Below are 26,954 nucleotides of genomic sequence, written 5' to 3'. Positions count from 1 at the left end.
ATAGTAAAGACTTGTTGTAGTTTAATAGTATTATAGCTAAATATATACATTTATATAGGTAACCATTGAGAGGTATTCCTGGAGATTGAAAATTCTTCCTTTTCTCCACTAATTCTATGTAGGCATGCGCAGAATACAAGTTTTGCATATTTCAGGATACCTTCAACTAACCTTGTTAATTTCCTAGCTTTGTTTCAATAATCCAATTTGAACCTTTGAAAAAATACATTTTATTGCAGTGTTTAAGTGAATTGTAAATTTTAATTGTTATACATGTACAATCATATTGCTAAATAAACACCCTAAGGGGACAGGCCATGAACACTTATAGAAATCAAAAGGCTGATTAATGTTATATAAACAAATCTATGTTATAATCTGAATAATTACTTATTATTTAGTGATATACATTAACATATATGCTTAAACTTAAGTAAACATTTTTAGTAATGAATAAAAAATGTTTAAAAGTAATTTTCCTTACACATGTTACATATAATTGTTAATTCTTAATATAAGCTGAGACTTCTATAACACTTATAGTAGTCTCAGATATAAGTTATGATTATTAGAAAACCAAATTGAATTCTTCAACTTTAAGTCATCAACGCTTTGACCAATCTAGACAGAATTGCGATTAGATAGATTTTTAGGAGGATTATTAAGAAAAGCTTTTCATACTTGTCTAATGTGTCTTCATGTACACTTATTCTTAGAGTTACTGGACAATTAAAATTTCCTCAGATTTATAAGTCTCAAACAAGTGAACTTATAAATTAAAATACTATATATCTTATTTTTATAAAAATCTTTAATTTATTGCATTTGTCATTGTTTGTGATTAATCCTCTTTAAAATTCAGCCAGTATTTCATATTACCCAGTATTGCCCAGTATTACCCGGTAAAGCCCAGTAAAACCCAGGTTTTCCCAGTATTTCCCACTGGGCTGGGCAATACTCATAAAACCCAGGTTTTTGCCAACCCTGACTGAGTTGTTGTTTATGAGGACAGATACAATGTCCATCATGATGATCAATATGCACATTCAACATTGTTCTAAATGTCTCTCTAAAAGTTGCCAAATGTGACATATGGTATATATATATATCATGTATATTAACGGGGGACTAACTCTGGTTATTTTTTTTTAAATATATACTGTAACAGTAAACACTGATAAACATGTTAAAGTGATATACCTTTAACATGAAAGAATGAAATGTTTATGTTTCAAACTAAACTTTCTTATGCATTAATGATTAAATTATAATATAGGGGAACAAAAATGAAGTACAATTAAGATGTACACGTGTAAATGCATCTGTTAATTGAGACAATGTTGATTAATACACAAACATGACAAAGATGAAGTGAGCAATGTACATGAATCTATATTATATCCAAGCTGGTTTCTTTAGAGAGGTTTGATTCCCAATTTTTTTTAGTAAGATAGTATCAGATAGGATGGAATAGGGATACGGGGTAGATGTACATGTTAAAGAGACTAAAACTTCATGAAATAGTTCAAATACAAATAAAAAGTAAAATATCATTAACAAAAAAAAAAACTCAAAGGAATATTCAAAACAGAAAGTCCTTTATCAAATGGCAAAATCAAAAGCTCAAACACATCAAATGAATGGAAATCGGCATTTCTTTATGTGGAAAATGGTGGATTAAACCTGGTTTTACAGCTACATGTAGCTAAACCTCTCACTTGTATGACAGTCGCATACAATTCCATTATATTGACAACAATGTGTGAACAAAACAAACAGACATACAATGTAATAGGTAAAAATGTCAAAAATTGGGGTACAGCAGTCAACATCGTGTTATCATGGTTATGATCCTAATCACTATATCATGTATATCTACTGATATCAAATATGCAACTGTAGATACAGGCATACATTTGACATATAAATGTAGTAAAATCTGTCTTGACCTTAAATCATGTAATCATAGTTAATCTGAGGATCAACAACATCAGTCATGTTGACCTGTCAATTGTCACATTTTGTCATCATCATGATCATGGTCAATTTTTAATCTTGTGTCAGCAGCTTACCTTATCTAAAAAAGGGAACTGGGGAACCACAGTTTCTGACATATTTTTCATTGTTGAAATGTTGTTGATTTTATTCTCCTTTATTTATTTATTTTTTTGCCATGGAAGAGGGTGGGGTGGGGGGGGGGGCAAATTATTAATAATCAGGTGAACATTGGTGTCCAAATGTATACTTCTGATTGATTGATTGTGACCAGTTAGTTGTTTGATTGATGTCCAGTGGGAAATATTTCATGTGTATTCAGGACAGGGTTTTGCTTGTGTCCTTCAATATATATTTATTGTCCCTCAGTATATTTATTGAACTTTGTTGTATGTTTCTTCAAAGTAAAGACCTGATAAATCATAAATTCAGCCTGAGGTAACATTTAAAAGTTTGTATATTTAGCCCAAATATATATAAGTACATGTATAAAGTATTTATACCTTTAAACCAATTTACAATGTAGGTGTATTTTGCAATGACACATCTATGTTTGTAAATATATTTATACATGTTATAAGTAAAATCAAATTTTATTCTGTCGTTTATCAAAGGGATTTATTGATCAAGGTAAAAGAAAATAAAGATATTAAAATTACTATCAAATGTTTTATACAGATGAACTATTTGTATACATTGTACATTTAATCTATTTCTTTTTAATTCTGAACTAAATATTTTTAAATTTAATTTATGCTGAAATGAGGGTTTTAAATATTTAAACTATTTTAATTGCACATTCATACATTATGCACTTGCATATATGTACATGTACAAATAATAGTATTAACTATGACAATGAATGAGATAAATGTTTGCTAATTTTATCTTTTATTTGATTAAATCATGTTAAAACATAGATTCAGATGTATTTACATGTATGTGTGTAAACATTGGTGAATTCTTCCTGCTTCAGCTTCAAATAAATAACAATACTTGGAAGTTTTTAATTATTCTTTAAAGAGTTCAATGAGGTACTCCAAATTTCACAATAGAAATTCCTCATTGCATTGACCTAGTTAGTTGACTTGAGGGTTAAAAGTCTATAATTTACTGTCAAAGATACACTTTCAGTTGGATGTGCACATATAGTTGGACTTGTACATATGTATATATCTATCATGTCTATATAGATAATAAAAGAAGGATTTAATGTTCTCTCAGCTTATGTGGTAGGTTTTATTAAATATTTAATAAAATAGGTGTTATGAAGTATCTTTAAATAATTAGTCCTTTTGGTATTTCTAGTTTTGCTTTTGACATTTTTAAATTATGTAAGTTTGAGTATGTTCCTGATCTTTGATAATCTTTCCTGTCTATCAAAAGAGTAAGTTTGATAAGGGCCCTATTTGGCACAGACTATTAAGTCCAATGTATAAAGATAAAAAGTGTTTTAGGTGATCTGTTGATTGATGAATATTTTATTATAAAGAATAGATATTTACATTTTTCAGAAAATGTCCATACCAAGTCAGGAATATGACAGTCGTTTTCATTTGTCTAGACGGTTGTCACATAGTCTAATGTTTGATTTTGTTAGGTTTTATTTTTGAATTTACCTTGGAGTTCGGTGTTTTTGTAAATACTTTTTAAAAATGCCAACAATTAGAGATTTGGGAGAAAATTAGCAAAAAGTCTGGATTACTATTGATTAATTGATTGATTGATTGTTGTTTAACACCACTTTCAACACTATTGTGCTATTTTGTGGCAGTCAGTTTTTATTGGTGGAGGAAGCCAGAGAGAACCACCGACCTTCAGTAGGAAAACTGACAATTAAGATTGGAGTAGAGTGCACCTTCCCTCTGCAGGATTCGAACTCACAACCTCAGTGTTGACAGGCTAGTGATTGTATCTTAATTGACTATAATTGTCTGTTTTCCTACCGAAGATCAGTGGTTCTCTCAGGGCACTCCGGCTTCTTCCACCAATAAAAACTGACTGCCATGAAATAGCCAATAGTGCATGGAGTGCTTAAAGTGTCTTTAAACACTGATCAATAAATCAAACCTTGAAAAGAACATTTAAAACTGACAAATTTACTTAACAGTACATGTATACAAGCAAATATTACTTACATCTTCAAGTAAATAAAAATGACTTGTATAAGTATTACCCCTGACTGAATTATTGTGCTTAACAAATTTGCTTTAACTTAATTTTTCACTCTGTTTAAAAAAAATATTCAATTTTAAAATATATATAAATTACATTACCCGAAATGTGATTCAGCAATAAATAATGTATGGCGATGTTAAGTGAATCACTGTAAAACATATAACTGACAGGGTATGCTGTTGATTGGGGTTATAGCAATATGATATACAACCCTGTCATATATATATTACATGTACATGTATCTATGGAATGTACAGAGAGATATTTCAGAGTAAATTTCTTACTTATTCAAAAATGTTATACAGTCAGATTAACTGACACCGCCATACATGATTTATAACTGAATCATGTTTTGTGTACTGTTACTACTGGCACTATTATGCATGTTATATACATTTTGTATTTTGAAATTGAATATTTTGCTTCCAAATTAAACCAAGTAAAAAATTAAGTTAAAAAATTTCAAATGACTTTTTCCAGCACAAGTCAGTCGGGGTTTATTCTTATACAAGTGTCTTTTATATATACTTGAAGATGTAAGTAATATTTGCTTTTCCTCTAATTCTTAGCCAGCCAATTTTCCTTTTCCATGGTTTTCCTGACCTGCTGTTTATTTTCAATCAACGTGTGGTTTAATTGTTTGATCTCAGTACTTCATCATGGTCAAAATTCAATTATGACGTCAATTTTCTTGCTTTCCTCTGAATTTCCTATTGTGAGGTCTCGAAAAAGTTACCATGTCTAATGACGTCAACAATAGAGAACACATCTTTATGCAGATCATTGGAAAAGAAGGACTAAGTGTGTCCACATATCGTCTAAAAGTTATAAGAGAGAAACTGATTCCACTGTCAAATCTCTTGCAATGCCATATTTCCCCACTCTTGACAGTTAAATTTTCTTGTCATACAATCCAAGACTATTTCATCTTGCAATAGTATTAAAACATTTGACTTTTCTACACTTTACAGAAGTATTCCCCATTCCAAACAAAAGACAAATTGAAAGAGTTGGTCCTGCTTTGTTTCATCATAAAGAATGGCCAACATACATGTAGATACAAGTATCGTGTCTTAGGGAGGGACAAATACAATACTTTGTAAAAAATCACTCTGATTCTAACAAAAAATTCTCTGAAACAGATGATTCTAACAAAAGATTCTCTGAAATGGACATTATCAAGATACTTGATTTCTTGATTGACAACATATTTGTTATGTTTGGAGGACATGTTTTTGAACAAACAATCCCCATCCCTAACTGTGCCCCGCTTCTGGCTGACTTGTTCCTTTATTCATATGAGGCTGACTAATCATACAGGAACTTCTTAGGAAGATAGAAAAGAAGTTAGCAGTGTCCTTCAACTTTACTTTTCACTATATAGACGATGTTCACTCACTGAATAATTCAAAATTTGGTGACTATGTTGAACGCATCTATCCCATCGAACTTGAGATTAAGGATACAACATATACAGTTAAGTCTACCTCATATCTTGACTTACATCTAGATATTGACAATGAGGGTGGGTTGAAAACAAAACTTTACGACAAAAGAGATGATTTCAGCTTCCCAATTGTGAACTTTCCATTTCTATGTAGCAACATTCCAGCAGCGCCTACATATGGAGTATATATCTCACAGTTGATACGATATTCCAGGGCTTGTATTTCCTATCAGGATTTCCTTGATAGAGGGTTGCTGCTCACAAGGAAGCTATTAAAACAAGAGTTCCATCACGAGTTGGTTGACCGTTATGGAATATCCGTTTCACAGATGATAGCGGATATGTTCCAAATATCGTAATTACAATCCCGCCCCCTTTTCACTTAATGTGACCTATGTATACCGAATTAGACTTATTATGGGGTTATTACTAACATGAGCAACACGACGGGTGCCACATGTGGAACAGGATCTGCTTACCCTTCCGGAGCATTTGAGATCACCCCCAGTTTTTGGTGGGGTTTGTGTTGCTCAGTCTTTAGTTTTCTATGTTGTGTTTTGTGTACTGTTGTTTGTCTGTTGGTCTTTTTCTTTTTTAGCCATGGCGTATGTCAGTTTATTTTCGACTTATGAGTTTGAAAGTCCCTTTGGTATCTTTCACCTCTCTTGAATATCATAATACAGTATTTTGCATTTTCAAACAAGCCATGTCCAGGAATAAATTAAGAATACTTCAAAATTTTATTGTAGATTGATTTTTACAACCATGGCAACTGGTCATGCTGATATATTTCGTGCAGCAATTAGACACTAGATTTGATATTTGTATTATCATGATTATTATGCAAATGCATTTTCATTTTTAATCTTTTTTATTGTTTCAGATGATACAAACTTTGAAATCATAGAAGATTTGAAACAAAGAATAAAAGAAGTGGAAACAGACTTAGAGGTAGACTTAAGATAATTACCGCTCTTTGAGAGGTAGACTTAACAGTCAATGCTCAGACATAAATAAGTCTTAATCTGCTTTTGACTCATATTGGTTTAAATTTGTAGGTTTCTAGATTTGTCTCCCTTTAAATTAAGACAAATTATGACTTCAATAAGTCAATTAGTGTTAAGCAAGAAATATTTGACCTGAATTTAAAAGTTGCAAACATTGACTCCTACAAGTCGATAAGTTACCAAAATTGGTCAACTTCAAGACCCAAGCACATTTATAAAAAGGTCAAGTATCTACATGAAATTATGACAACATTGAAAGACAATGCTTTGTCTTCTAAAGAAAAATATGCATGAGAGCCTAAAAAAACGGAGATAATGTTTATTTACTTTACAATGCAACCATCTATAACCAAACAAATTGAGGAAAATAATCTTATGTTAAGTTAAAATGTTCAATTAGATAATTAAATATAGATAGCTCAGGTCCTTGTGAACTCTCAGACAGGTTTATGATGTCATAGGTGGTGCACATTGATCGTCAATTAAAGTTACCATAAATAGACCTAAACAAGTCTGTCATTTTCTGACTTAATTAAGTCTGAAAATGAAAACACATTTTTATAATAAATACATTTTTTGACTTCTGTTAAGTCCAAAAAAAAACAAACCGTTCATGCTGTTTATGTCTGAGCTCTGACTGTTTAGATGATTACCTCCCTTTGAATATATAATTAATAATTTTTTGTAATGATTTAAAAAAAGCAAACAAGTGGCTCTTAGAATCTCTTGTTTTTATTTTTATATCTGAATTTTAATAAATATGTGTTTGTCATGTTATTCTATGATTTAAAATACAAAATGTGTATTGCTGAATTTTCAGATATTCATGGACAAAAAAAGAAAAATTGTGAATCAAAATGTTACTGTGTCTGTGGTGAGGGATTTGAAACACACATGAACTGTAGCATGTTCTAAAATATGTTATTAATAGCATGTTTTAAAGATAATCATTTTCTTTGATACTCTGTTCTTAATTTTATGATTTTTGGCTTGTGTGCACCAAAAGTCATGGTAGAAAGATATATGCATATGTTTAATATTTTTGGTTGGGATCAAAGCATTTCCAGTTGCAGCTTTAACAATTGGCAAATAACATCAATATGTTATCCCCAATAACAAAAGTATGTATGGATTGGAGGTCATGATTAGATGTAGGCAACTGGTCATTGTCACTTGATCTCAACTCCATTTTCAAGCTCCATTCACCATGTGCACTGCTCAATATAAATTAGAAATATTTGGTATGATTGCCAATGAGATCAAAGGACAACTTCATGTCATTTAAGGCTTTCAACAATGAGGAGCATATATTCAGTATTGTAAGTTAAAAAAGGGATAGGATGACCAAATGTGAAACAATTTGAAGAGAAAACCAACAACATGCCATACCCAAAAACATTCAAGTTTAATTTTCAGGATGACATATGTTCCGTTCTAAAGTTTTTGGATTGATTGACAGGATGGAAATTCCCATATATGGACTTGAACTGATTCTTTAGCTCTCGTGCTCTTACTAAATAATACTAATCGGGAGTTGTAGTCAGAAAACTTTCGCGCACGATTATCCTACTCAAATTCAACCAATCAGAATACTGCATTTGGCGTTTCAAGCACAAATGTTGTACTCTGAGATACTGAGTAAAGTTTTATAACTGATACCCTATAATAAACTTTCAGGATGATATTGGATCATTAGTTAATATATTTTACTTGATTTTAAGCAATTAGTGCTTTTGTTTTTCCTCATTTATTAATAAAATCTTCATTGTAAAAAAAAATGTATAAGTTGTGAAAAATGGTATGAATAGGAATTCTATGGAAAGATCTCTTTATCAATTTTTCGAAGACCTTTTTTTATTAAATTAGTGATTTAGTTTTGGAGAAGGCATGGAACTCTTATGCAAAAAGCTGGAATAACTGCAATACAAGGTCCTAAGGCCAGTAATAAAATTTAGATTGTTTGATGTTGCCTATACCTACCCAACTAAAAAGCGGCCTACCGGAAAAAATTTATGACACAAATCGTTTCAAATTTTTTTTTTAAAGATTTTTTCCTGCTCTAATGTCATTTTCTTGTCTTAAACATGTAACTTATGTTGTTGGCCAAAAAAAGATAAAAAACCCTACCTACCTACTCAACCCTACAAGGCATGGGTAGGCAACATCAAACATATAATTTCTTAAAGTTGGCCTAACATCATGCAGAAAAGTATATTAGCATGGAACTCTCTCAATCTCTTTTATTTATTTATTTATTTGTTCTATCGATTTGTTCTTTTCCTTGCAGATTTGGAAAATATATTTCATTTCTTAAATTTGAAGTTGGACTTTGGATGTGTATTTTATATATATTTTTTGTAAAGCAATTTAATGTTTAAGCTTTGCCTTGTTTTTTTCAAAATTAAGTCTTCAGGTTTTGTTGAAGAAGACTCATTTCTAATGAGAATTATCTAAATTTCAAATTTATTTAGAATCCCCCACATACTTTCTAATAAATATTCCTTTCTTAATTTTGTTTTTTATTATAAATTTAAAAGACTAGATTTTTAGGGCAAAAACTTAACAGAAGTAACTATATATATTAAGGATGATTATTACTGCAAGGTTCTAAGGTAAACATTGTGGTATGCATATATGTATAAAAAAATGTGAGGCCATAAAAGATATTTTAACTGATGTGCATTAGGTTAGTGTTTAAATAATGTGTTTTATCCATATTTGTGTAGTCAGGAAGATCTCCACCAATAAGTGTAACTTCCCCTTTAACTGGTCTAGATGTTACATGTATATCTTTTTCTGTTTCATGTAGCGATACAAGAAGAATAAAGAAGAGTTAGAAATTCAGCACACAGAAGATGGAAAGAGTTCAGAAGTTCATGACAATATTGAATTTTACATTGCTAATATAGAGGGACTTACACATGAGTTAGACAGTCTTAAAGGTACTAAAAAACAACATACCTACAGGTAGAAATTTTCCAAAACAGTTTCTATTTTTCTAGCTGAAAATTAATAGCAAAAAGGAAAAGGTATGATAAAGTCCACTTTTGTTACCCCTTGAATATTTCAAATCAAATAGTAAAATAAACCTACTGTTGAATCAAAAACAACTTTGGGATAATTTTAACTTTTTCAAAAGACTTCTCTGAATTCAAAGGATTAATTTCAACCAAACTTTTGAAGAAAAAAAAAATGTCCTGCATGAAAATAGAGCATACAGGCAAAAAGCAAGAATATCTTGAAAATCATAATGGAATGAAAAAATCTGATGGTAAAAATGCCCTCAATGTCTAGGTCTATATAGATATTTCATTTCTAGCAAATTATAAGATAACTTTTAGGAGTGATTGTCCCTAAATGGAGATTTGAGCATTTTCCACTTTTATCTAGATAACTATACTAGGTTCAACAGAAAGGGTAAACATAAAAAATAGTCAGCAATACATTAATTTTTTTTTCTTAAATCATGAACATTTTTTTAGTATTCATCTGTTTCAACAGAAAATCTTCACAAAGTTTTACCAAGCTCAGAGCTAGATGAAGTAGCCAAAAAGATGGCTGAGGAGGAAAGGAAGAAGGAAGAAGAACAGAGACAAGAGGAAGACAGAAAGAAAGCAGAGGAACAAAGGATAAAGAGAAGAGAAAAAAGAGAGAAAGTTATAGATGAGCTGATCCAGACAGAAAGAGACTTCCTCCATGGACTACATCTGTGTATTGAGACTTTTGTTAGTCCAACAGCAGACAAGGTAAATTATACCTCCACTCTTAAAGTTGTGACTGTATGGCATTCACCTGGTCCATCCGTCTGTATGTCTGTTCGTCCAACAAATTTATTAGTCACACTTTCCTCAGGTACTACTGCACGAAAGAAGGACTTCATATCAGCATTTATACTGATTTTTTGTACACCTTCTTCCTGTTTGTTTATACTTTTTTCTCAATATGTTAAATGAAGTTAATATTTTTTAGTGACATTTTTATACGACCGCAAAAAATTTTTGCGGTCGTATATTGGTATGACATTGGCGTCGTCGTCGTCGTCCGAAGACACATTGGTTTTCGCACTCTAACTTTAGTTTAAGTGAATGGATCTCTATGAAATTTTACCATAAGGACCAATACCACAAAAGGAAGGTTGGGATTGATTTTGGGGGTTATGGTATCAACAGTTAAGGAATTAAGGGCCAAAAAGGGGCCAAAAATAAGCATTTTTGTAACTTCCAGACATAACTTGTGTGTTAGTGTATGGATCTCTCTGACATTGTACCACAAGGTTCCATATCACACAGGGAATGCTGGGATTGATTTTGGGGGTAATTGCCTCAAAATATTAGGAATTAGGGGCCAAAAAAGGGGCAAAAAATAAGCATTTTTCTAGTTTCATGACAATAACTTGTGTGTAAGTGTATGGATCTTTCTGAAATTGTACTACAAGGTTCCATATCACAAAGGGAAAGCTGGAATTGAGTTTGGGGTAATTGCCCAAAACTTTTAGGAATAAAGGGCCAAAAATAAGCATTTATCTAGTTTCCAGACAATAACTTGTGTTCAAGTGTATGGATCTCTGCGGTCGTATCAAGCTGCGCCCAGCGGAGCATTTTATTTTTTCATGTACTGCTGAACAAAACCACTTCATATATTAATTAGTCATCCGCTTATAATTAATAGTTGTAATGTGTGAGTATTACCTGAATTTGTCAGACACCTATCTACTTTTTGTTATCCAATGCTTTGAATTACAAGGGGCATGCTTTACCACACAAGGAGATTCAGGTGCTCTCTTAAATTTTATGCCCACTACAATAGTAGGAGGGTATTATGTTTGCAATCTATGTCTGTTTGTCTGTCCCAAAATTAGGTTAAGATTTGGTTTAAGGTAGTATTATGCCACATCAACTTCAAACATAGTACACATGTTTCGTATAATGTAAAATCATTTAGAAAAATGCTTAAATAAGGTCTGATTAAATAATTAGATTTACTGTACATTTTATTCTGATTAAAAATAGTTAAATATTATCAAAGATGCGAAGCTTGTAATTTTGTATTTTAGGTCTGAGTTTTACTCTCATAAGACTCATCAGTGGCGCCAAAATCAAAACGGATTGAACTGTTGTTAAAATTGCATAAACTGGAAAGAGAGAAAAAGGCGGAAGATACGAAGGGAACATTCAAAATTTATTTGTCAAAAAAAACTGTCAACGCCATGGCAAAAAAAAAGGGAAGAAAGAAAAACAAATCCACAAAATAGAAGATAAATAACTAAAAACTAAGCAGCGTGAACTCCACCATAGATTGGAGTGAACTCAGGTGCTCTGGCAGGGCAAGCAGTTCCTGTTGTTGGTGGCATCATGTTGCTCATGCTGGTACAAATCTAGTGATAAGTTGTATTGGATGATGTCACAACCATTAGATGAGCTGCGTCGGATAGAAATCAACCTTATGCAATGGATAACAACACATCTGTTAACCTATTGCGGGTTGAAAAAATCTCGATACAGTCTGTAACTGTTTGAAAATTGAGTTGATATAAGAACCCTACAAAACAGACTAAAATTCATCATTTTGTATTTGAATGTTTCCAAAATCAATTAAACTCTTATACATGTACATGTATACGTGCACTTGCATAAGGTAGATGTCTATCTGACAGAGCTCATATTATATATGACAATGTTGACAGTATTGAACAGATGATGATTTAACATGTTTAAGGAAATACCTTGTTGCTGGAGGCAACTAAAAAGATTGTAAAATAACCTCATGTGCTAGTATTGTTATATTTCAGTGCCCAGATGTAGATGTTGAAGCAGTATTTGGTAATATAGAAGATGTGGCTGATGTTTCCCAAAGACTCCTGACTTTGTTAGAGGATGCTGTCAATGGGAAGGATTTTGAAGATCAGTTGTTAGGTATGCTACACGTAAGATTTCATGGGAATGTTAAGTAGATGTAAATTACTCCAAATACTGGTACCAACTGTTCAGATGCAATATTGATTCCTCTTTATTTTAAAATGGAACCAGTTTCACTCATTGCATGTTTGTGTTATTTAAAGTAAAATGGTGTCACTGTATGTGTAATGCCAGGCCTGTTTTGTGGAATTGTATACTGTAAATTCAGAAATTATTGCGTGCATTTGTTATTGCGATTTTGTCATTTTAGACTAAAATGCGGTTTTAATTTTTGCAATATTGAGAAAAATCCTGTTTAATTCATTTAAAAAATTTCAAAATGCGAGTTTAAATTATTGCAATTATAACCCTGTCGCATTTTTCGGAATAATAAAAACATGCAATAATTTCTGTTTTTACAGTATGTGTTGATATAGGAAGCATTTTGAAAAAGAGAGGTGGAAAATACAAATGGGTCACCCAAAATCAAACTTGAAAACAAACTGACAGTAACATGGCAACAAAAAAATGACCAAAAAAAATAAGTCTACAAAACACAAAATGTAAAACTAAAGTCCAAGCAACATGAACCTCACCTAAAACCAGAGGTGATCTCAGGAGCTCTAGAAAGATAAGCAGATCTTGCTCCACATGCAACAGCCATTGTGTTACTCCTATAAAATACTTTGACAAGTTATACATGTATAAAGAGTTTACATGGTTTAGGCATCACATTATAGCATAATATTGAAGTTGGTGATTGTTATAAGATTTGTTTTCCTAACCATGTGTTTGTAAAATAATTGTGCATCAAGCTTTTCTAGTGTTCAACATTTCCTCAATATTTATGACCTTATTTGGTAAATAAGATTTCGGTACATAATTTGAATACTGACAAAGATGTTCAAACTGTCATGCATGAATTTGGCTATAATAAGCCATGGAAAATTCTTATGCCACACTACCAGGATTTAAGTACTACTGTATCAATAGCCCATCAACTCTGAGGTAGTGAGTTCAATGCCGCACAGGGGAGGTGCATTCAACTCCCATCTTAATTGACTAGGATTGAGAACTTCCCCAACATATTTTGCTACAATGCAAGATTTAACAATGAGAGTAAAATGGTTTTTTTTCAGGCCCTTGTTTTATCAAACTTTCTGAAGACATGAAGAATGCTTATGCACCTTACTGTAGAAACCATGATGAAGTTATATCTATTCTTGAAAAGGTATGTTAAAAAATCATTTGTGAGCATCAATTGCAGTTGTTAAAATCTGTGAAATTTTATTTTTTGTCTTTTTTTCATTTGTTTTGCCAATTTTATTTTGTTTGTCTTTATTTCATTTGTTTTACCAATTTTATCTTTTACATTATAAAAATAAGATGTTGTATGACTTCCAATGAGATAACATGATTAATTCATTAGATCATTATATTACCGCGACATGGGGATGGAACCCAAAACATTCCCAACACAATACTAGAATATCATCTCAAGACCACTGAGGCAGGTTAAAAAGATGATTGAAGAGAAAAAACATACTAAATAGTCTAAGAAATAACATGAACTTGTACAATGCTAAAATTTTCATTATTCATCATGTTCAGGTTCTAAATTGTAAGTAATAAATCAATTTTTATACAAATAGACTATATTCTTATCGTGTTTATTACAGTACAGAGAAGACCCGTCCATCAAGCAGTATTTTAATGGAAAGTTGAATGAATTACGAGAACAGATTGTTGTATTTGACCTTGAGGCTTTACTTATCAAACCTGTTCAGAGAATTCTCAAATATCCTCTGTTGCTGAATGAGTTGATTAAGGTATTTATAAATTAAGAGAGAATGTTGGGATAGTTAACAGAAACAAGTTATCTCCCTTACACCACATTTAGATATACCATTGAAAATTCATGTGTGTATTTTTGTATTGCATGAAATAAGTTCCAATTGATGTCAGTTTATTAACAAGATTTGAATTGAAATTGATTTCACAATAATTAAATTACATGTATATTTCATTATGATACGTTATTTTGATTGGCTAACAGCAATCTCGCGTCATTCTGAAATTAACCTTCACATTCATGATGACATGAGATTCCACAATAAAGTGCACAGGTAAACAAAAGAAATCGTGTTTTCATGATCCTAGCAAAAAAATGTATAAGTATTGATTGCTTCTTTTAGTAATTTTATAGGGTTGTTAAAGTGTTGACCGTGCACACATTTTCAGAATGAAGCGCTTCCACGCTTCATACAAAATGTACTTCAGTCAACGCTTTTGCACCCCAATAAATTTACAAAAAGAAGCATTCAATTTGTAATTAAACTTTATTAAAAAAACTGAAGGAGCAATATTTGGGAAACTGTTTGATAGATTGTCCATCTCTTAACATCACTTCAGGGCAAACAAGTAATTATAAATCATAAAAGAAGTTATTTTGAAAACTATTTTTCTTATTACTAATTACTTATTGGGTCTTTCCACTTTTCTGTGGAAGCCTAATTTTGTTCTTGCGATAAATATTTGTTTCGCAATATGTCGCTTAGATATTTGGTATATGATATCGAACAGTTTATGTGCCTTTGAAATTTACCCTGCGTAACCAAATAATTTTCTTTGTAGGAGTTATCTCCCCAAACACTGTTTTCCTTGTGCAAGCATCTCCTCAGTAACCGTAAAAGAAAGCGATAAATTTATTTTATAAAATTGCTCGTTACATCCTTCGATTGATTTGTCCTATTTTGACCGAAGCAATATGAACGCTCCATATGAGAGTTATTTCCCCTTATGCATTTGATATAAGTGATATGCATTTCTATCTTGTAAACCATAAATGATAGAGACCTAGGATCTTTTGATTTGAGGTCCTTGGTCCAAAAAAATGAAAATTAGGTCAAGGTCAAAGGTCAAGGTCATATTCTAAATTTATGTAAATTTGTTTTTTTTTTCACTTATTTCAAAAAAACGTATAAGATATCGACAAATTATTTTTACTTAATTGTTATTTGCGACATGTCGTAACACGTAAATTTTGATTGCAAGGGTACGTTGAACGTAAAAGGGAGTTTTCTCCCCTCTTGTATTTAAAAATACGCGTATGGTGATATAACTCATTAACTAAATATAATCAAGACCTATGGTCTTTTGATTTGAGGTTCTTGGTTTATGACCTTGAAATTGATCTCAAGGTCATAGCATAATTTGACGTTCTAGATTTTGACCTTTGCTTTTACCTCATATGTATACATGATAAAGCCATGAGACTTTTGGCAATAGGTATCAAACCATTTAACCTTGAAAAAACAACCGGAAGTGACCTTGTGTAAACCGGAAGTAGCTATATTTTGTAAATTCTTAATATAAAAGTATATAAAACCAGATATTTTTGGAATCAGTGTCAAGTAAATATTCAGATAGTATCGGAAGTATCATTTTTCAAACCGGTAGTAACAAATTATCTCCCTTATTTAAAAAAATATTGTATAGAAACCATAAATTTTTGGAATCAGCGTACAATAAGCTATCATTTGACCATTGAAATGACATTTTTAACCTAATTTTACTACTTTCATATTAAAATTCATGGTTTTTGGTGGAAAGACCTTCAATTGTTCTCTGAACAATTGGTTTTTAATTATTCTTGAAGTTATTTATAATCATTTATGAAAATCAATAAATAAAAAAAAACATAATTTCTGACTCTCCATATTTAATAGAAGAAGCCAAGAAGGATGATAATTTAAAACTTTATTTCATTTGATCTAAATAATGTCTTTATAGTGTACAGAAAACAGCCATGAAGACAGTTTGGAGGCATTGAACGGTATAAATGCCATGACAGATGTGGCAGCTGCTATTAATGAATACAAGCGTAGAAAAGATCTGGGTAAAACATTTTGGAATTAAATAATTGTCCCATATATAAAAATAAGAAGATGTGGTATGAATGTCATTAAGATAACTACTGTGGTTTCATTTATTTTTCACAGGTACCAAATTTCGCTGATTGAAATAAAACTTACATTTTCATGGATATTTGATTTCTTGGTTTTGCAAAAGTCATATAACCTTATAGAAAATTTGTAATACGTTCTATAGGTTGCACTTTGTAAATACAGCTGTTTCACAAGCCACTCCTCTTTTGAGGAGATATATAATATTCATAGATATTTTAATTTGTTTACATACTGGTTCCCAGATATGATCTCTATGTTTCATCTCATAGAGAAATAACTTGGGAATGTTACCAGTATAAAAACAGAAGGTACCGGTGAAAAATGAATTCTGAAGCAGACCAAAAGTAAAGGTAGGGGTAGTACAGAATTTTAGTATAAGTGTAAACTCTTAGAAGTTTGGGGCATATAAATGTTGAAAATTGCCGCACAGCCCTATGTTTTGACCTTTGAATAAAAAAGTGGTGCATATCAACTTTCCATTCTAGGATATGATTTTTTATGAAACTTCATAGTAAAAGTTGCACAGCTTTAGCCACAAAGGGAGTTGCTATAGGAAACTGCATTGTCTATATTTATAGAAGTGCAACCTATAAACATTTAATTTTGTGGTTCACCTGTACCCACAATTTCAAAACAAAAATTGGTATCTCATGGATGATAATGAATTCAGTGTCCACCAGAGACCAAATGAAGAAGATGTAAGCAACTATATGTCACTGTATTGCCTTTAAAAATTAGCAAAACCCCATACCATATAATAAGCTATAAAAGACCTTGACATGACAAAATAAAAAATAATTCAAATGAGAAAATCAAAGGCATGATTTATGAAAACACAATAAGCAAAAAAGAAATATGATAGACAGCAAAAATCAACAACCCAAATCTCCTTAGGGCTATTCCATTAAAATGTATGTGGGAGGGTAGGAAGGGCAGTTTAATTATTGAATGTGGGGTCATCCGTCTTTTTTCAGAATGAGTCTATTACCATTATGCAAAATTATCTAAAAAATGGTTCTTGGTTGTAGGGATATTTTGAAAGTCCTTTCCTACTATACCCTCCCACATACATTTTAATGGAATAGCCCTTATTTAGGAAAGGCACATACACAAATTTTGGTAATTCCTTTTCTCCTTTGATGTATTTGTGAATTTCAAACTTGTCTGCATTTAACACATTAAAAGTTTGCTGGTAAAATTTCTCCATTAAAAGTAAAACGAACGAGATTTGTAATTGCTAGCAATAACGGATGGCACCCTCGTTCCTCCATTGTCAGGGTAACGGCAGCCATTTTGAAAATTCCAAAGTCAAAGAGGGCATCTACACATGCCAATTAACATTATTGTAAAGTTTCATTGAGTTTGGAGCATATTGATTTTTTGGACATTTTTGCTGTTTCCATGGTAACAGCGGCCATCTTGAAAATTCCATAACCCGATTGCAAATCTGCACATGCTGGTTAACATTATTGTATAGTTTCATTAACATTGGTTCATAAAATTCCAAGATATAAGCTGGACAAAAAAAGTGAAAGAAAAATAAAAATTATAAGAAAAAAACGTAAAATAACAATATGTCACCCCAACTCCGTTGAGGGTGCCATAATTCACAGATCTGACAGGTTTTTTTTTTTAAACTTGATATCAGTCTTAGCAAAGTTAGTTTGTTATTAAGGTGCTTAATATGGAATTTGTATAATAATCTACTTTTGTTTTTGTTTCTATATTTAGTTTTCAAATATAAGAGGGAAACAGACCAATCACTTGGAGACATGCTGGGCAAGCTTACTTTACACACTTTGAAAAAGAAAGGAAGTCGGTTTAAAGGGAGACTATCAACTAATCTTGGAATTTCTCCACAGGTCAGTTGTTTTTTCATAACAAATCTGGAAAGTATATGTTTGATAATATGCCATACATTGTTTGTATTGAATATATGGTATAATTATATAAAAGGAGGAAAGTAGAGAAGGAAGAATCAATATCCAAAAGTCAGAAAGAAAAAAAAAGAAAGACTGACAAAATCATAGAAAAGTAGGAAAAAAAGATGACAAGATAAACAACAGTCAAAAACACTACAAAATCATGGAAAAAAAGAAGGAAAGAATGATGACAAGACAAACAATAGTCAAAAACACTACATATCAAATATATAAAATTGCATAAATGTTTTCTTGACTTGAAATAAGTCTCATAAATTTTGACTAAATAGAAAATTACTTTACTTCTGTTTTCGATGATGTTGACTGAAACACTGATATCTTTAACCCTTAGACTGCTACGCGCGACTCTTGTCGTTCCGATAAAGCAGTCCGCTACTGCTACGCGCGACTATTGTCGTTTCCGTATCTCATTTGTTTACACAGTTACCATGGAATGGGCGGAGTCGATATTCATGAGATTGCGACAGTTTAGACTTGTATGGATTCTGATTGGTTAAAATTCGGCTTACTTTCGAGTTTCTCTTGACTTTAAATCAGGTATAAGCGATGAAACCGAAAGTGAAAAATTTAGATGAAAAAAGTAACAAAATGGCGGAAATTGTTTGGAGTGATGGCCAACACGTTCAGAAGTATTTCAATGATAACGATGTAACAGCGGCGGCCAATTTAAATGATTTGGACGAGAACAGAAGATATAATAGATGGAAATAGAAACATTCTAGCAAAACTGCAAACAGAAGACTTTTAAAGAGGGAACCACAGGGATTCCCCAGACGATGTTCGAAATGGATGACATGAAACAGGATTTGCGATGTTTATCATTGCGCCTTTCAACTGTGAATCAATATTGATCACTGACATGGATAGATTCAAACATTATGTTTGTCAAGATTATTTATTGACGAAAGTTATATCAATGAACTTGTTGTTAAAACATATTTGTACATGGAAGTAAAAGTCGAAAGTCAGAGGGAAAATACCGGAAAATAGATGCATAAATAAAACCGTTGGTTCGAGAAGAAACTTTTTTCTTTTTAATCGCAATGGAACTAGTTCTTAAAAGAGATTTTTAACAATATTGGTTCAATTCTGAAGTCATGGATACCTTTGAAAAGTTTTTACATTGATGGATTCGCTTTAATAAAACATGAAAAAAAAAGAAATTTACCTTTGTTTACCTATTTGCACCTGTACAGGTAATAAATGACCAGAGACTCACACAAAAATAAAATAAATAAAAAATACAGAATATAACAATACTTTTTTATATAACTTTTATTGATGAATATTCAATATTTACAAAGATATTGCAATATTAATTGTAAGTAAACATGTTTATTTCATCAGTGATTAAAATTTTATTCAGCAATACACAAAAGTACAATAGAAATGAATGCAGCAGTCTAAGGGTTAAAATGTCATGAACACAATGAAGTTTTTGTCATATTCTCTGGAATTTAGGGTATGCATTTTGCGACAGATCAAGTATATTCCTTGTCTTATTTATATTTTGTTCAACTTTTAGACCAAAGATGAAGAATTTGACAAGGAGGAAATAAAGTTTAGGGAAATGGAAAAAACTGTCAAAATTTTCACAAAGGATGTACAGACTTACATCGATAATTTACAGGTATTACAAGTCTTAAGCTGCATGGAAATGTTAATTTTACAGAAAAAAAATTACGCAATGCAGACCAACAAAATATCTCAAAGAAAGAACAATGCAATATTTTTACACTGTTTTAACAAATTGAAGTATTCATGTTGATCTAGATATGAATATTAAAATAAGACGGTGTGGTATGATTGCCAATGAGACCACTCTCCACGAGAGACTAAATGACATAGAAATTTATAACTATAGGTCACAATATGGCCTTCAACAATGAGCAAAACCCATACTGCATAGTCAGCGTTAAAAGGCCCCAAAATGACAAATGTAAAACAATTCAAACAAACAAAAATAACGGCATGATTTATGTACAATATAATGAACGAAAAACAAATATTGTATACAGCAACAAACGACAATCAGATTAGGCTTGAATAAAGATTTTCTTAAAAACTGAAATTCAGTTATCTATGAAAATACAATAATATATGATTATTCCATGAAAAAAAATTAATTGGATCTATTAAAGCAAATGAGTTTTTATTTACTTCTTTGAAAACATTTCAATCATAATCTTATTTTGATGCACATTTATATTCTTTAAGGTTATTTTTTTTAATTTTAATTCTCATGACAAAACTTTTATTTAAGAAACTTAAAGGTGTAATACCACCATTGATTTTCCCCTATTAGTCTTTGTTAAATTTGCACTTTTCATAAAATTGTGCAGAATTTATCTTTGTTTCAAATAAAGAAATACTTGGCATGAGTAAACTTTTATCCTGTCCAGTACTATAGAAAAAATTTCACATAACATTTCATTGCATATAAGAAAATAACCATCACCGGAAGTTAACCAATCAAATTTTCCCCCTTTTTTAACCTGTGTACAAGCTTTAGTAACTATATGTAACCTCAAGTTTCCAAAATATTCTATAGAAACCCCAAATAAAAAAATAATGGTGCTTTGAAATACCCAAGATATATGTTTATGACCCAGATATGTTTTACTGCAATGAAATGTAGGATCAATTTACCTACAACTGTCAAATTCAAGGGAATATTTTTTTCGACCTTTTTTCGTATGCAACCGGATGTGACTTACTATGATTTGGTGGTATTACACCTAAAGAAGACTTTTTGTTAAATAAACTGAATGTGACTTTTTTCCTTTGTTATACTGGTTATTTCAAGCATTCCTGTCAAGTTTTGTCATAATCAGTTCAATAGTTTGAGAAAAATCTAGTATAATGTAAGACGACATCTATAGTGTTTCAAGCAAAATTTCTTTGAAAAATCCAAACCAAGCCGCATCATGATAGAATATAGTGTGGACCAATAAATGATCAAATATTTATCTCATCTGCCTACAAACAGTTGAATATGATACAAAAGATGACTTTAGGATGATAAATACTACTAATGGACTTCTTTGTCTTCCTTATAAGGTCTCTTTTGGTCCATTTATACCTCTCATTTCCTCAAAATTTCTACTTTTTAGGCCAATAAATAAAATTTTTGGGGTAACTTTCGCTCATTTATGATAGAAATGTTATAATAAATGATTAATTGAAGTATTCAAGTCGAATGAACTATCCGTATAAAAGTTTACTGTCTCCAAGGAGGTTTCAATAACTCCTTACGTAAAACTTAAATTTACGCCGCGTTCCAGAGAGGGACATAAAAAGCTTCTCTTTTGGTGAATAATTTGTTGTTACAGCTTTAAAAATAATTTCATTTACTTAAAACTATATAGTTTTTAAAGTATTTCTTAAGAAAAATTTTCTAGTATAGCAGAATATAAGAAATAAAGAGAAAAAGCTCCCCAAAACTCTAAGTTTGGCTTGTTCTGTCAACTAATATTCAGGGTAAAGTCCTATTTAAGGACATTTTCTCATAAAATGTGTTTTGGAGACTCAATCCACTCAGAATATTTCATTATTTGTAATATTTCACTTAAATAGCAAGAAATTTTAACACATGAGAGTACTCACAAGGTCAAAGGTGCATGTACAGCTTCCCATATTAGGTGTAATACCACCATTGATTTTACCCTATTAGTCTTTGTTAAATTTGCACTTTTCATAAAATTGTGCAGAATTTATCTTTGTTTCAAATAAAGAAATACTTTGCATGAGTAAAGTTTTTTCCTGTCCAGTACTATAGAAAAAATTTCACATAACATTTCATTGCATATAAGAAAATAACCATCACTGGAAGTTAACCAATCAAATTTTCCCCCTTTTTTAACCTGTGTACAAGCTTTTGTAACCATGTAACCTCAAGTTTCCAAAATATTCTATAGAAACCCCAAATAAAAAAATAATGGTGCTTTGAAATACCCAAGATATATGTTTATGACCCAGAAATGTTTTACTGCAATGAAATGTAGGATCAATTACCTTCAACTGTCAAATTCAAGGGGATATTTTTTTTCGACCTATATTCGTATGCAACCGGATGTGACGTACTATGATTTGGTGGTATTACACATAAACATTCTCCATTTGTTTTGAAAATTTCTTGTGTACACAAACTTTGGGTCAATACCATCACAATAAAGTTTAAGAATTGGACTTATTAATTTCATTCATTGAATGATTTGAAAATTTATGCATTTCAGGAATCATATAGTTGTCATGAAGGCTTAGTGATAGATCTAGTAGATTTCTATGACGAGAAACCTTGTCCTGATGTGAAGAAATACCAAAGACTCTTCCAAATTATTCAGGATAAATACCTTCCTGAGTTTGTAAGTAAATTCTTCCTATCATGAGGGTCTGAATGGGGTTACAGAAAAGAGAACAATGGGTAAAAAGCGCAGAATAAAGGGTTAAAAATATATTGAATAGATAAAAATAGGCCAAAAATATACAGAAGAGAGAAGAATGGTGTGCTGAAATAAAAAGAGAGAGTAAAGGTCAAAATGAATATAAAGTAGAGAAAAATGGACTTCAAAGTTAAAAAATAAAGAAATGAAGGACCTTCCATCCAGACCCTCATGAATATGACAAAAGAATCTTTTAAGTTGGTCAGGTAGCAAATATTTTATAACCTTTGAAGAATAATTATTTATTGATATTTGTATATAAATACGGAGCATGTTACATATTGAAAAGGACTGTTTGATCCTAAAATGTTTGTCATTTCTTTACAATTCTACAGGTTTTGACACTCCTGCTTTTCTGTTTGCCCGTTCCAAGTATGTAGCACTTGTTTCAATGTTTAAATACTTATATCCCAAATTCTATATATTTTTTTGGCAATCAAAATAAGGATAAATGTCTTTTACCTTTCAGAAAAATTTCTACATGATTGAATTATTATTATTTTAAAATCTTATTAATTTTATATATCAGTTTATAACTTTTTTTAGATAACATGCAAAATAGTTGGTTAACCCATTTATGCATTAGGGCTATTCCATTAAAATGTATGTGGGAGGGTAGGAAGGGAAGTTTAATTATTGAATGTGGGTCATGGGTCTTTTTTCAGTATGCGTCTATTACCATTATGCAAAATTATCTAAAAAATGGTTTTTGGCTGTAGGGATATTTTGAAAGTCCCTTCCTACCCTCATACATACATTTTAATGGAATAGCCATTATGCTGTAACCATGGTAACATGCTAATATTTGAGAAAAATATTTCAGACTTCCACAGTGGCAGATATTGTTGTAGTTCCACTCAGCAAACTAATGGTATTCTTTAATGGTCCAAATAAAGTGATACAGAAAAGATTTGATAAACTTTTAGATTACGATTCCATGCAAAGGAAAGAGGAAAAGGTTGGTATATGTATAGATTAGTAAAAGCAGCATAAATATATCACAGATAGTTCATCTTCTGATTAAAGATCACTGATTATGAAACATTTAACTATGTTGAAATTTATACTACACTTATTTAGTTTCAGTACATAATCTTTTAATAACTTGTAAAAAAGTTTCATTGAAAGTTTACTTATTGCATTAAGAAAAGAAAGAATTCAAAAGTACAAAAGATCTTGTCCATAATTGATTGACAGGTACTCAATGTTTGTTTTGTTCTTTGGTGTTAAATGCCACTTTAAGAGCCCTTGACTGTATCATGCATGGCAGTCAGTTTTTATTGGTTGAGGAAGTCTGAGTATGGAGAAAAATCCACAACATTTCAGGAAAAAATGAAATTTTGTATGCATCTAGAACTGGGAAGTAAATTTTTTGTGCACACATCAATTAGTCTCAATATGTAGTGTGAATAAAAGGTCAGAACTATAAAATAATTGCAATGTGGTGACAGCATTGATTACATTGCAAATTAATATTTTTCATGTTTTTTTCATACATCACTCATACTTAAATTACTTAGCAAAAACAAATGAGGTGATCCACTAATATTTTCCTATTGTTAAAAGTATTTATACTTCATTTTGAGTAGGTTCGTCACAGATTTTTTTTATAGTCAATATTTTGTCTCATTATTAAATTTCTTTGCAGGGATCAGAGAAATCTCTTCAGGCAGCTAAGAGTACCTACGAAGCTTTGAATGCACAGCTCCTGGATGAACTGCCAAAGATGTACAGTCTGTCATTCAAACTGCTGAAGGATTGTATAAGTACTTTTATCAGGGCTCAAAGACAGTTTAATACCAGTATAATGGACAGTATGACAGAAATTATAGATGTAAGTTTCTGTAAATGGATTTCAAATAGATTAACCTGGGAAAATTTGGAGCATGACACATTAATTGTATAGGCACTTGTCTTTCATTGAAGATTGTGTTGGTCCTTTTATTCAGAACAACATTAGGATTATAAATGTTGGGTGATGAAATAACAGAATAATTCTGCATATGAATGAAATGAGAAATTGGTTAGACTTTACTGCGAAAGTAACTTAAAGACACATAAAACAAAAAAGAACCGTCTCTGTAAATTTTCACAGATTACCAAAATTTTCAAAACAGCTTGATATACTGGTAATGCCTTTAATATTATGATATAGCTATATCAGACTATTTTCGTTTCTTGGATTTATTAGAAGATTTGACCTTAGAAGGAGCATTTAGATATTTGCAGTGTTCATTATATAATAGAAAAAACAAAGGATATGGGGTATCCATCCATGACACAAAAGCATGTCATAGCCTTGATCAATGCATTCAAATGAACAGTAAAATGTTCACTCTGACAGGAAAAATAATTTCATTGTAAAATATCAAAGACCAAAAGTCGCGATATAGGGTAATGTTTTGTTTCAGTCAATTTCTAAAAATGACACCTGACCATAGAATAGCAGTTCTGATTGGTTGATTATGAGCACATGACCACTCAACAATACATTTAATTAGTTGAAATTTGAAATTTATGTCATTCAGTTATCCTGATTTTATCAAAGTTATAATATAATTCATTTATATTTATTTGATTTTCATTTTAGTATAATGCAAAGGTAAAACCTAGAGCTAGATCTACTAAATTTCTTTCTTGAGCACTCTCTACATCTTCATTGATCTTCATAATTCACTGTCGTAAATACATACGTTGTTGTCAGTTTCATATCTTCATTATATTTTCATATGCAGCTACATTTTCTGTTCCTTTCAGCCATTACCAGTTTTTTGTATTGCATATGTCATTCAACTATTTCATTTGAAAATTAATCACAAATTTCCACCCATAAATCCTTGATTACTACATTATATTATTGCCTTTTGAAAAATAAGAAGACATATTGATTACACTTAGAAATATATTTTTGGAGTTTCTCAGGGAAATTTTTAATGTCATTTGCTAATTTTGTAACTGAAATTCATTTATGGCTTGCAAGTTTACTTGTATATACATTCTTCAAATTGGTTTCAAATATGAAAAGGTATAGTAGCTGCAAGCTGTCAGTCATGAGCTTTTAAGTAGCAAAAGAATGAGGAAATAATATTAGATAAATTTATCTGAGGTCACATATGCCTCATTTTGGTAATACAGATAAAAGTAAACGACTTTGGAATTGGGACTACCAGAATATTATTATAATTAACTCTAGGAGTGAAGGCTATATTGTATTCATCTTGTCACCTGTCCTTCCAACAAAGTCCAAGAAACATTTTTGTTACACTTTCCTCAGGTACTTTTGACATGACTGAACAGAATGACTTCATATTTGGTCAACTGTATGACAGTGATACGTTTAATGAATTAGGGTTCAGTCGGATAGCTACTTCCTTTTTGTCGATATTTTGAATTTTTCAATGTGTTGAATGAATTTAAAATTTGTGGTCACAATTTTATCAAGTACTACTGAACAAAATGACTCTATATCTGGTTAGCAGCTTGACAGTGATGGCTTGTAAGATATGAGCACTTTTCAGATCAATCAGACAACTTCCTTTTGTTTGCCAAAACTTAGAACTTTTCTATCAGTTGAATGACCTTTGAATTTTTCGTCAGATTTTTCTCAAATACTATTGAAAAGAATGACTTAATATTTAGTTAGAAGCTTGATAGTAATGAGTTGCTTTTCAGATCTGTCAGACATGTAATTCCTGTGTTCCAATACATGGAATTCTGGGAGTGGGTATGCCTAGCATGACAAGGCATACATATTCTAGTTAAATATTACTTAATACTATTTCATTGTGAACATGTGGTTTTTGTATCAGCTTATTAGAACATTAACTTGTTTTTCAGTTGTAACCTTGTCTAGATGATGTTTTAATTTGGAAGATCTTTAGATAGCTTTAAGTTTGTCACTTAGGAAAAATGAAGAAGGAGAGATTTATTACAGCCTAGTCTTTACTGCTGTACTGGAAGTCTGTGCACGGTCAAACTCTGAACTTAAGAATGCTATGTATTGATTTTTATCCAGTCTCAGAGTATCAAATTATCTTTGGGTAAATTTCCCCTTAAAGATCAGAAGTTTCAATTTGTTTA

At 31.1% G+C, this 26,954-nt stretch overlaps 1 protein-coding gene across 4 annotated transcripts in view; it reads left to right on the top strand.

Moving 5' to 3' along the window:
- Positions 1-26,954, top strand: part of LOC127706818 (dynamin-binding protein-like) — a 44,310-nt gene that overhangs the window by 4,305 nt on the left and 13,051 nt on the right. Inside the window, exons 3-16 of one of the 4 annotated variants that reach the window (XM_052211502.1) lie at positions 6,504-6,571; positions 7,448-7,501; positions 9,437-9,569; positions 10,129-10,373; positions 12,416-12,539; positions 13,661-13,752; positions 14,201-14,350; positions 16,314-16,419; positions 18,221-18,351; positions 19,958-20,062; positions 22,668-22,796; positions 23,698-23,832; positions 24,523-24,708; positions 26,547-26,675. In XM_052211502.1, the coding sequence (XP_052067462.1) occupies positions 6,504-6,571; positions 7,448-7,501; positions 9,437-9,569; positions 10,129-10,373; positions 12,416-12,539; positions 13,661-13,752; positions 14,201-14,350; positions 16,314-16,419; positions 18,221-18,351; positions 19,958-20,062; positions 22,668-22,796; positions 23,698-23,832; positions 24,523-24,708; positions 26,547-26,636 (1,748 nt within the window). In that variant the 3' untranslated portion in view covers positions 26,637-26,675. Of the gene's footprint in view, positions 1-2,581; positions 2,626-3,032; positions 3,228-6,503; positions 6,572-7,447; positions 7,502-9,436; positions 9,570-10,128; positions 10,374-12,415; positions 12,540-13,660; positions 13,753-14,200; positions 14,351-16,313; positions 16,420-18,220; positions 18,352-19,957; positions 20,063-22,667; positions 22,797-23,697; positions 23,833-24,522; positions 24,709-26,546; positions 26,676-26,954 lie in introns of those variants that run through there. The other 3 variants (XM_052211505.1, XM_052211503.1, XM_052211504.1) reach the window with 3 other exon arrangements.

The sequence above is a fragment of the Mytilus californianus genome, unplaced genomic scaffold (genome assembly GCF_021869535.1).
Source record: "Mytilus californianus isolate M0D057914Y unplaced genomic scaffold, xbMytCali1.0.p SCAF_6, whole genome shotgun sequence".
NCBI lineage: Eukaryota > Metazoa > Mollusca > Bivalvia > Mytilida > Mytilidae > Mytilus > Mytilus californianus.
Note: the sequence above shows the minus strand (reverse complement) of the source record. Positions and strands in the feature narration are given on the sequence as shown.